This window comes from Phyllostomus discolor, chromosome 1 (assembly GCF_004126475.2).
Source record: "Phyllostomus discolor isolate MPI-MPIP mPhyDis1 chromosome 1, mPhyDis1.pri.v3, whole genome shotgun sequence".
Lineage (NCBI taxonomy): Eukaryota > Metazoa > Chordata > Mammalia > Chiroptera > Phyllostomidae > Phyllostomus > Phyllostomus discolor.
The window spans coordinates 143,697,747-143,708,908 of record NC_040903.2 but is presented as its reverse complement, the minus strand read 5'-3'; the positions used below and the strand labels follow the sequence as shown (position 1 = coordinate 143,708,908).

At 45.0% G+C, this 11,162-nt stretch overlaps 2 protein-coding genes across 2 annotated transcripts; one reads left to right on the top strand and one right to left on the bottom strand.

The window, feature by feature from the left end:
- Nucleotides 1-719: 719 nt before the first annotated feature.
- On the bottom strand, nucleotides 720-5,733 carry PSMB5 (proteasome 20S subunit beta 5). The gene is made up of 3 exons (XM_028507059.2): nucleotides 5,508-5,733; nucleotides 4,232-4,538; nucleotides 720-1,206 (listed from the first exon to the last, which is right to left on the bottom strand). Exons 1-3 carry the CDS (start codon nucleotides 5,703-5,705, stop codon nucleotides 920-922), a joined length of 792 nt encoding a protein of 263 aa, XP_028362860.1. The 5' UTR covers nucleotides 5,706-5,733; the 3' UTR covers nucleotides 720-919.
- Nucleotides 5,734-9,961: 4,228 nt separating this feature from the next.
- On the top strand, nucleotides 9,962-11,031 carry PSMB11 (proteasome subunit beta 11). The gene has a single exon (XM_028505371.2). It carries the CDS (start codon nucleotides 9,962-9,964, stop codon nucleotides 10,790-10,792), a length of 831 nt encoding a protein of 276 aa, XP_028361172.1. The 3' UTR covers nucleotides 10,793-11,031.
- The last annotated feature ends 131 nt before the right edge of the window (nucleotides 11,032-11,162 follow it).

Genomic DNA, 11,162 nt, shown 5'->3' with positions numbered 1-11,162 from the left:
TGCAAAGCAGTATTGTTCGTGCCTTCCTCTCCCATCAACCCCCACCTTCCCTATGTCTATGCCTTCTCTTTAACAAGAGACCTTGCCATCTGCTGGCACCATAGCTTGGGAGCCCCCTCAGTGCTGGGAATGATAAATCAGCCATCTCTTTGCTCTCAGCAGGGCTTCTTCCCCACCCACTCCATTCCAGTGAGTTTTGTGCTACCTCCTGCCCAGGAGGATATAAGCCATCATCCCTCCCTGTCCTCAACAGACATGCACGCTGGAGGGCTACCAAGCCTGTGGTCACTACTGCTTTCACACTCACCTTTTTGTCCTCTCTTTTCACAGGGTCCAAGCTTTTTGTGTCCAGTTGGTTTAAGATTCAAGGTTTACCTTCTTCACCTTTCTGCTCTGCATATAGCATCAGTCTACCCTCCCCCATCACAGGGTAAGAGCTTTTCCCTCTACAGCTCTGCCTGGTCCAGCCCTATGCATCTTTCCGCCTCATCAACTTTTCATCTCTTTGCAAACAGAATCGGGAAGTCTCTCCCTCCTCCTTGCCTCTCCTTCTCCTTTGTTATTAGCTTCATAAGTGGGGACATTAATGTATTCACTAGACAATGTCTTCACATCACTGTTTCCTGTAATTTCCTGTCACTTCCCTCCCACTGTCCTAGCTTATTTGACTGTAAAGTGCTTGGAGGAGGGACAGTGTGGACAAAAGACACAACACAGGCTAAGGTCGAGTAGTGTAATGTTAACATCAAGAAAGTAAAACAAATCATCACCTCTGTAGCAGCTCATTAACAACTGGTAACACATAGAGGTCAATGCACCAGAGCTTAAAAAAAACAATCAATATAACTGGGGATCCTTCCACTATAGAATTCGGAGCTGTATCCATGTTACTAGCAAGTCACCCCAAGAAACGCCTCCTTCAGGGGGTAGATCCACTGTACTTGTCATGTAGATCAGCTACATTATCACTGGAGACTCGGATCCAGCCATCCTCACGGACATGGTAGAGGTTGACCGCACCTCCTGAGTAGGCATCTCTATAGGTAGCTTGGTAGATGGCTCGACGGGCCAGATCATAGGCCTCTTCCACCTCTAGGTCATAGTAGTAACCCCGATCCATGACCCCATATGCATACACAGAGCCAGAACCTACAGAGAAGGCAGCCCCCGAGATTCGGTTTCCTTCACTGTCCACGTAGTAGAGGCCTGAAAAGAGAGATGAGGTTAGCAGGAAAACAAATGACCACTCCTTCTGACGTCTAATTCATCCCCCATGACACAGAACTCTTTCCCTCTTTTTAAAATTTTTGTTTATTGACTTTATAGAAAGAGAGGAAAGGAGAAAGAGAGACAGAGAGGCAAAAACAGAGGGAGAAACATCAATTTGTTGTTCCACTTAGTTGTGTATTCATTGGTATGTGCCTTGACCGGAGACTGAACCCACAACCTTGGCACATTGGGACAATGCTCTAACCAACTAAGCTACATGGCCAGGGCTCTATCACTCTTGAAACCTAGGAGAGACCAATAAAAATACAAGAGAAAAGCACTGTTATAAAGTTACTTAAAAAAATAAAAGCCAAAGAAACCATAATGAAATATCATCTCACACCTGTCACAATGGCTATCGTTAATAAATAAATCAACGAACCACCAGTGCTGGCAAGGATGTAGAGAAAGGGGAACCCTAGTGCGCTGTTGGTGGGAATGCAGACTGGTACAGCCACTGTGGAAACCAGTATGGAATAGCCTCAAAAAATTAAAAATGTAACTGCATTTTGACCCAGCAATTCCACTGCTGGGATATACCCTAAGAATCCCAAGACACCAATTCAAAAGAATCGATGCACCCCAATGTTCATTGTAGCATTATTCACAATAGCCAATTGTTGGAAATAGCCTAAGTGCCCATCAGTGGATAAGTGGATTAGAAAACTGTGGTACATTTACATGATGGAATATTACAAAGCAGAAAGAAAAAACTCCCTACCCTTTGTGACAGCACGGATGGAACTGGAGAGCATTATGCTAAGTGAAATAAGCCAGTAGGTGAAAGACAAATACTGTAAGATCTCACTTATAAGAGGAATTTAATGAACAAAATAAACTAACAACCAAAACAGAACCAGAGACATAGAAACAGGGAACAGACTGACATCTACCAGAGGAAAGGGCGGGGGGGGAATGGTAGAAAGGGAAAGGGAGTAGTCAAAGAACATGTATGATTACCAATGGACATGGACAGTGGTCTCGTGGGGATGGACTGAGGGATCGAGGGGAGGGCTGGATGGAGGATGGCAAAGGGGGAAAAATTGGGACAGCTATAATTGAATAAACAAATATTAAAAAAATAAAAAGCCAAAGGAATCAAATAAATACTAAGACTCCAGGATTCTACAACATATCACCCCATCTCACCTCACATTGTAGTAACAGCCTTATCTGTCTTCTATGTATAATCAAAAAGCAAGTATAATTCGAATGACTTAGGTTTCAAGCACAGAACATCAGTGGGAAATAATATTTAAAACAATCCTAGCCCTCAAAGTTTAGACTATCTGGGGCATAAGACATATATCACACAATAGATAATAAAGCCTAGGGTTCCAAATCATATTATAAAAGATCTGCACAGTCCAATGTGGTAGTCACATGTGACTCCTGAGCATGTGAAATGAAGCTAGAACCACATGATGAAATGATATTTTGGATCTATTGGATTAAATAAAATATACTACTAAAATTTGTTTGTTTTTATTTTTAAAATGTGGCTACTATAAAGTTTGAAACTACATGTATGGCTCACATTTCATTTCTGCTGGACAGCGCTGAACAGGTCTATATATACCAATAGACCAGGTATATGGAACTGTTCTTTCACACCTTTCAAAGAGAAAAGTGTCTCAATTTCAAAGGAACAAACTAAGCTCCTCTCCCACATCCACTTTTTAATCTCCTCATTCATCCTCCATTGAGTAGTGAACCAATATTCTCCAAAGTGAGTGAAAAAGTGGTGGGTATCCCACAATTATTTCACAGAGAAAAATTTGGCATTTAATAAGCAGATAAATGGATGAAACAAAAACAACTGGAAGAAATAATTATTTTTAAACATAAAGGGGGACAATTACACAAAAAATGACTACCTGTATTCCAACTTGACTAAAGTTGGTGCTAACATCTGATACAAGGCTGAACTTCCTGACAAAGTTTTTATACACTGGAAAGGAAACTAGGCTAAGGAATTTCTTTTCAAAGATGATAAGAATAAGACCTATGGTGAGTATATCAAGCAAAGAAAGATTAGCATCAAGGCTCCTTCTAGGTCAAAGATTCCTAAAGGAAAAAAAAAGGACAGAAATGACTAACTTTTGAGTTGCTACTTCCTATGTATTAGTTTCGAGGTCCAATTCAGGAGACACTAGCCACATGTGGCTACTGAGCACTTGAAATGGGACTAATGCCACATGTGGAAATGCTATTTTAGGTATTTTGTATTAAATGAATTGTTAAAATTTCACCCTTTTCTTTTTATTCTTTTAAAAAACATTTTATTTACTTATTCTTAGAAGGGAAGGAGAAAGAGAGGGAGAGAAACATCGATGTGAAAAACATCCAATGGTTGCTTCTCACAGGCACCTCAACTGGGGACCAGCCTACAACGCAGGCATGTACCCTGACCAGGAATTGAAGCAGTGACCCTTTGGTTTACAAGGGATGCCCAACCCACTGAGCCACATCAGTCAAGGCTCTTTTTACTTTTTAAAAAATCCATCAGAAAATTTGAAATTATGTGTGGCTCATATTATACTTCTCTTAGATGACACTGACTAGAGTTTTTACGTCTATTATTATGTACTTCAATTCTCTTATACACTTTTTGTAGGTCTTATTATCTTATGGGAGAGAGAATAGAAGCAAAAACATTATGTGTCAGTAACTACGTGCTTTATGTGTGTTACATAATTTAACCAATGTAACAGAATATGAAAACAGGTACTGAGAAAAAAAGCAACCAGCCTAAGGTCACATGAGTAGTCAATGACACAGCTGGTCTAACACCATGCCCTCTTCTACACTACAGTGCCTTCCTTTAACAAAGAGTTGAGAAACTAATCAACAAATCCTCAGCACTGACCTAAATAAAGCCTTTTCTTTCTCGCATCTGTTCATCCAACCCCTGCTCTCTGTAGTGTCAGCCCAAGAATTATGTGGTTGAATCTTAACTCACCCGGGCCTCTCTTATCCCAGCCACAGATCATGGTACCCATGGACAGCCCCATGCCTTTATACTGATACACCATGTTGGCCAGCAGCTTGGAGGCAGCTGCTACTGAGATGCGTTCCTTGTTTCGAAGCTCATAGATTCGACATTGCCGGGCCAACAGCCGCTCCCAAAAGCTGCAATCTGCTGCACCCCCAGCCATGGTGCCCAGCAGGTAAGGGTTGATCTCTATCACCTTCTTTACTGTCTGGGAGGCAATGTAGGCACCCGCTGTGGCCCGAGAATCTGCTGCAACAATGACTCCATGTCGAAACTGTTAAGATCAGGGGAAAACACAAAGCAGGCCACAGGTTAGACCACAAAAAGTCATGACATTAACTTTTATATCAGTGCAACCCAAAACATCTCCTTTGTCATTTTATACTTCACAATATACCAGTGATTGTCAACCCATGTGCCACAAGAGGCATACTGGTGTGTTAACAAGAATTTTTAAAATATGCAATTCCTGGCTTTTTAGTCAGGGACACTGACCTCTTTTCCCTTAGATTGTCAAGTAAAAAAATGACAGCCAACACATTAGCCGCCTGGTGTGAACAAATAAAAATTATATTATTTTTGTCGGATCTTAAAAAAATATTATTTTTGGTGTGCCACAAAATTTTTGTAATTACTTTTATGCCATGAGATGAAAAGGGCTGAAAGTCGCTGTAACACATCTTTCCACATATTAATGTCACATGAACTTCACATCAATCCCGTGATATGGGCTTAAACATATCCCATGGATGAGGAACAGGTTTAATGAGATAGAAAGACTGGCCCAAGATCGCACGGCAAGTTATTACAAAGCTGGGCCAGGAATCCCGGTAGTCTGGCCTAGTACAGAACTCCCTTCCAAGATCCCTCTCTAGTCGTAGCGTTTCGGTTACCCTGGCCTAGAGGGGCCAGTTTCCAAAACCTTTGGTGAATGGTTACAACTGCCTTCCCTTTGTCTAAGTTCGGTGCGGCTGCAGCCTCCCCTTTTCTCGGCAGACGCAACCTGAAGTCGCCTAGGAATCGAAGCAAGCAGCCTCGGGTTCTTTCTCCCTCTTACTCCCATCCCCACCGTCCCTCTTTCCGGCCAGAGCAAGAACCAGCGCCTCCCGGGGCAATAAGACAACGAAACTGCCGGAGTCGGGACAAGAGTCACGAGGCTCAGCCTGGGTTTCGCGGCCGCCGCCACTGCGGGATCCGGTCTGGGCGCGCGGGACTTAATCCGGTTCCACAGCTGCGTCCGCACCTTGAAGGCCAGGGTGGTGGTTCCATGAAGTATTTCGATTCTTGGCTCCTCTGGGGCATCCCAGCTGGGCGCGGCCAGGTTGAGCCCATCACTGGGACTACCTGGACCCAGGTCCAACAGATCCGCACGACCCCCGAATCCGAAATACCCCTGCCGGTTCACCGGTAGCGAGCTCTCCAACACACTGGCCAGCGCCATGTTTAGTAAGGGCAAAATGAGCTGCCTCCCGGAACGCCTTGTAGATAACGGCCTGGCAACGCCCTGCCCACACAGCTTCTCTTCTCATTAAATCTATCCCAGAAAGGAGCCATTTTAACTCCTGGCAACCACGCCCCCCAAAACAAAAGCCAGACGCAAGGGACCATCTTCGCCAAACGGGGGAGAAAATTGGCCTAAAATTCTAAAGGCATATATCTCTGCCATTTTAGGTTTTGTCAGGCAAACAGTATTGGATTACATTAAGATCAAATTCCTTAGAAGCGATTGGAAACGTCCTTGTTGAGTAAGGGAAGTGAGGCCGGCCATGTTTGAGAAGGGCGTGACTGGTTGAAAATCTGCTCTAAACCCTTAGCAGTAAGTTATCCCCGCCCAGCCAGGTGTCCAAGCAATAGTTTACATCTCTACTGCTTCAGCACCCTATTAAGGCTATTGAAATTACCATTTTGTTTTACTGGATAAAATAATGATCTACTCTAAGGTAATTTTCCTGTGAAATTAGTTAAGCCACATTTCCTTGTGGTAAAAGCGCAACAAAATAAAAGTGCTATACCTCTTGTTTGATAGTCTTAATCACCACCCTACCCACGTTCTCTATCAGTACCAATTTTTAAGATTCAATATTCTCTTTACTCCCACCCTCTGGTGGGCATTCTAGTAGGTAATGAAGTGTCCGAAAGGCAGGTAAAAGAATAAAGAAAGAAAAGCGAAGAGCCCAGTTAATCCATAATCTAGATTCTGAGTTCATCTCCTGAATAGCTGAGTCATTTACCGTGTCAGAGGCTGGAGGAGAGTTGGGGCTTGGTAAAGATGTACCAAGAGTTTCTCTAACTTAAGCTTGCTAAGACAAGCTCTTGATTCAGAATGTGCTATATTTCATTGTCTCTCCCTCTCTCCACGTACCTCCAGTTTTCAAGCATTTTGGGACCGATAACAAGAAAAGAGGTGGGCAAAAGTATGAAATGTTGCCTCTTGCTTTATGGTTTTATGAAGTCAGTGTCCGTCCGGCCTTCCCTGTTGGATTCTAACAGCAAGCAACATGGATCAATATTTAAATTTCACTTTCCTCTAATACTCAAACTCAGCCCCTTCCTTTCCTCAGAAAATTCTGCATGTGTTGTATTTTTAATGCTGAAATTTGGCAACCATTTCCAAGCCCAGCATCAGAATGTAATGAAGCGGAAGATCCTTATCTGTGTCTCACACCTGGTTAGTATTTAGCAGGTATTATTTTGCAGTCACCTGTGCAATGCAACTAGTCCTCCTACTGACTTCTCCCAGTGGTTCTTTCACTTTGACACTAATAACATTTGTACTTCTCTTATGGCGCTTTTACATTTTACCTAGTTAAGTGGAGACCTCAAAAGGGGAGGTACTGCTGTTGGTGGGAATGTAAACTGGAACAGCCACTATGGAAAACAGTGTGGAGCTGCCAGAAAAGAATAAAAATAGAACATATAATCCAGAAATCCTACATTTGGGTATTTATCTGAGGGAAATGAAATCACTATCTCGTAGAGATATCTGAAGCCCAGTGTTCATTGTAGCATTATTCACAGTAGCTAAGACCTGGAAACAACTATATATATATAGAATATTATTCAGCCATATAAAAGAAAACTTTGTCACTTATGACAACATGAATGAACCTTCAGAGCATTATACTAAGTGAAATAAGTCAGAGAGAGAAAGACATATACTATATGATCTTACCTATGTGAACTCTAACAAAGCTGAACTCAGAGAAACAGAATAAAGTGGTGGTTGCCAGGGGCAAGGGTTAGGGAAATGGGGAGATATTGGTCAAAAGGTACAACCTTTCATTTATGAGGAATAAGTTCTGGGATATCTAATGTACAGCATTAATGATACTATGTTTTATACTTGAAAGTTGCTAAGAAAGTAGATTTTAAAATGTTCTCACCGTAACAACAATAATAAGAATGGTCATTATGTGCAGTGAAAGATGTGTTAACTAACCATATTGTGGTAAACATTTTGCAATATAGATGTATCAAATCATCACATTGTACATACACCTTAAGGTTACACTCTGTTATATGTCAGTTATATCTCAATAAGGTGGTGGGGGGAGGAAAATGATAAATGCTGTCAGTTCACAGGTGGGAGAGGAGGTCAGTATAAATTAGGGTGAGGTTTGGTATCCAGGAAGGCTTTGCCAAGGAGGTCTGGATTCATATCCCTACGTGCCAGTGGGGTCCCATTGCTCCTGAAACCCACAGACTCTTCTCTCTCTACCCACATCTGGGAAGAATTTTCAGACTAGGTGGTACTTAAGCCAGATTTTGAAGGATAGGATTCAAATAAATGAAGGGGAGGTGGGTGATAGTGTGAAAAGAGGTTGTGATGGATGGATTAGGATTGGACCATAGTAGGGCTTAAATGCTGGCCTGGGGTGGAGAGGTGGTTTGGATTTGATCTTGTAGTCCTTCAAGGTTTCTTAGTAGAGGAAACACAAGATTTGAGTGATACCTTAGGAAAAAATGTCAGTGTGGAAGATAAGATTACATGGGGAAATTGGAGGGTGGCCAATTATGAGGCCATTCCACTGTCCAAATCTGACTTGACAATGGCCTGACCTAGGGAGGTGACCATCTATCCATATATAAAGGCTCTAAGACTACCCTGGCTGGTGTGGCTCAGTGGATTGAGTGCTGGCCTGTGAACCAAAGGGTTGCTGGTTCAATTCTGAGTCAGGGCACATGCCTGGGTTGTGGGCCAGATCCTCGGCGGGGGTGTGTGCATGAAAGGCAACCACACACTGATGTTTCTTTCTTCCCTTGATGTCTCTTTTTCCTTCCCTTCCCCTCTTCTGAAAATAAATACATAAAAAAATTTGTATAAAGAGTCTAAGACTTACGTAGTTTTTAGAAAGAGGAAACATTCTTATCTCTTTAGTAAGATTTCCATGTGGTCTTACACAAAGGAAGGGAGAAGAGCTGGTTGGACCTTAGCATGACCTCCTGGTTTCTCCAGTCTTCCCATGACATGTTTGCATTTGCCCTTTGAATTGAGACCCTAGGCATCTATGATACCACAGCCCTACCATCATGATATCTGGAGGGTCCAGGCTCTTTCCTTTGTGTGTGGGTCTGTTTCTTTGAATAAACCTACTCCTATAGCAACCTTTTGAGCTGCAATGTTTAGTAAAATATACTCCATGTGGTGCTAGAAGTAGTTGCAGCTTGTCACTCTGCTCTTGTTTACTTAGTCTTTCTGAAGAGCCAGCTGTCAGGATTCAACATCCTTATCCCCTTGACAACACCTGGTTGGTCTAAGACTTAGACTCAGCATTTTAGGGTCAAAGTCAGTTGTTTCTCCTGCCTGGGAACTGTGAACCAATCTCTTGTCATTGTGAACTATTGGGCAGAAAGGGAACCAGGACGGAGAAGGTCATCAGACTTTTTCCAGCTATATACACAGAACTATGTAACACAAGTAGAGAAGATACTGCTGGAGAACTGCCAGGAATGCCATCTCTGTGTGTGGGTGCAGATTCACATTTACCCTCAAAGCAGAGGGGGAAGAGAGCTCCAAGTGAAAATTTTCCTGACCCCTGTCCCCTCACTACCTTGCCTTTCCAAAAGGTATTTGTGTTTCTCCACCCCAAACCCTCACCCCAGGGCTCTCTTGTTCTTTTCTCTTTTGTCCTTGTCTCAATCTATTTCTCTTTTCCCACCTTGACCATGAGGTGAAAGTGTGAGGTGAGGGAGCATCATAGTTCCCTGGCCCCATACCTCTGAGGCGGGAACCTCATATTTAGAACTCCTGTCTCCATGGGGCCACATCACTCTATTCTGACTACTTTAGAGCACTGATGTGTGTTTATTCCTCCTCCTAGGCTGTGAGATCTTTCAGGGCAGGGACAGGAAAAACAAGAGGAACCTAGCTCTGTTCCCTTCATTTGCACTTCCTTTCCTTGGAGGATGACAGACAGGGGACTCCTTAGGTGAAGCTCAGATGTATCAGGGGCAGCGTCTCCCCAGCGCTGGAAACTCATCTTGTCCTCCCTCAGTGGTCCTCTGAGGAGGAGGGGGCTGCTCCAACAGCCAGACCCCAAGCCTAATTTGGAGTTAGGGAGAAGCGAAGCCACAAATCACATGCTTTCCCTGCCAATTCTGGCTGCAGCCAAGCTTTTCCTTAGCGTCCCTCTTCCCTTACTTGATCCAGCTCACAAATCCTTGTCTCCCTACTTCTAAGCTTCACTCAGCCCCAGGATGGCTCTGCAGGATGTATGCAAGTGGCAGGCCCCCGACACCCAGGAGCTATCACCTCACCTGTCTCAGGCCGGTGGCTGGGCTGTGCCTCGGGGCTGTGACCCTCCAACCTTCTTGCAGACCCAGGGCCCCAGGCTGGCTCATGGCACCACCACCCTGGCCTTCCGCTTCCGTCATGGAGTCATTGCTGCGGCTGACACCCGATCCTCCTGCAGCAACTACGTGGCATGTCCAGCCTCACGCAAGGTCATCCCTGTTCACCAGCACCTCCTGGGCACCACCTCTGGCACCTCCGCTGACTGCACCACATGGTACCGGGTGTTACAGCGGGAGCTGCGGCTGCGGGCACTGAGGGAGGGCCAGCTGCCCAGTGTGGCCAGTGCTGCCAAACTCTTGTCAGCCATGATGTCCCGCTACCGGGGGCTGGATCTGTGTGTGGCTACTGCCCTGTGTGGCTGGGATCGCTCGGGCCCTGCCCTCTTCTATGTCTACAGCGATGGCACCCGCCTGCAGGGGGACATCTTCTCCGTGGGCTCTGGGTCTCCTTACGCCTATGGCGTGCTAGACCGAGGCTACCGCTACGACATGACCACTCAGGAGGCCTACGCCCTGGCTCGCTGTGCCGTGGCCCATGCCACCCACCGTGACGCCTACTCTGGGGGTTCTGTAGACCTCTTTCATGTGCGAGAGAGTGGGTGGGAGTACGTGTCACGCAACGATGCCTGGGTGCTGTATTCAGAGCTGCAGAAGCTTCCGGAGCTGGAGGAACAAGAGGAGAAGGAGGCCAGCCAGGTCCATCCTGAACCTGCCACTCCTGCACAGAGCTGGTGAAGGTGGAGAACTCTCTGTAGGACTGGTGTCAGGAGACTCTGGACTCCCCACAGAGACTGAGACTCTGTAAGAAGTGGCAGGACTTGGGGGACCTAGTGCAGAGAGTGGGTGGAGGATATGGCATGAGCAGCATCACAGCATCTGGCTCCAGCCCTAGTGGGAGGCTGGTTGCATTTGTTCCAATTCCATCGCTTTCTGCCGCCCAGAACTATTGATGGTTCTGCCCAGCGTGTTCCTATTGACACCCAATAGATTGGTCCAGCCCCCTTCTCGGTGCCAAGTCCTCCTTTCAGCAAAGCCTTACTGCATGCCTGCTGTGTGCCAGACGCTGTGCTAGGTGCTAGACCCTTTTTAATTGCCATCCTCTTTT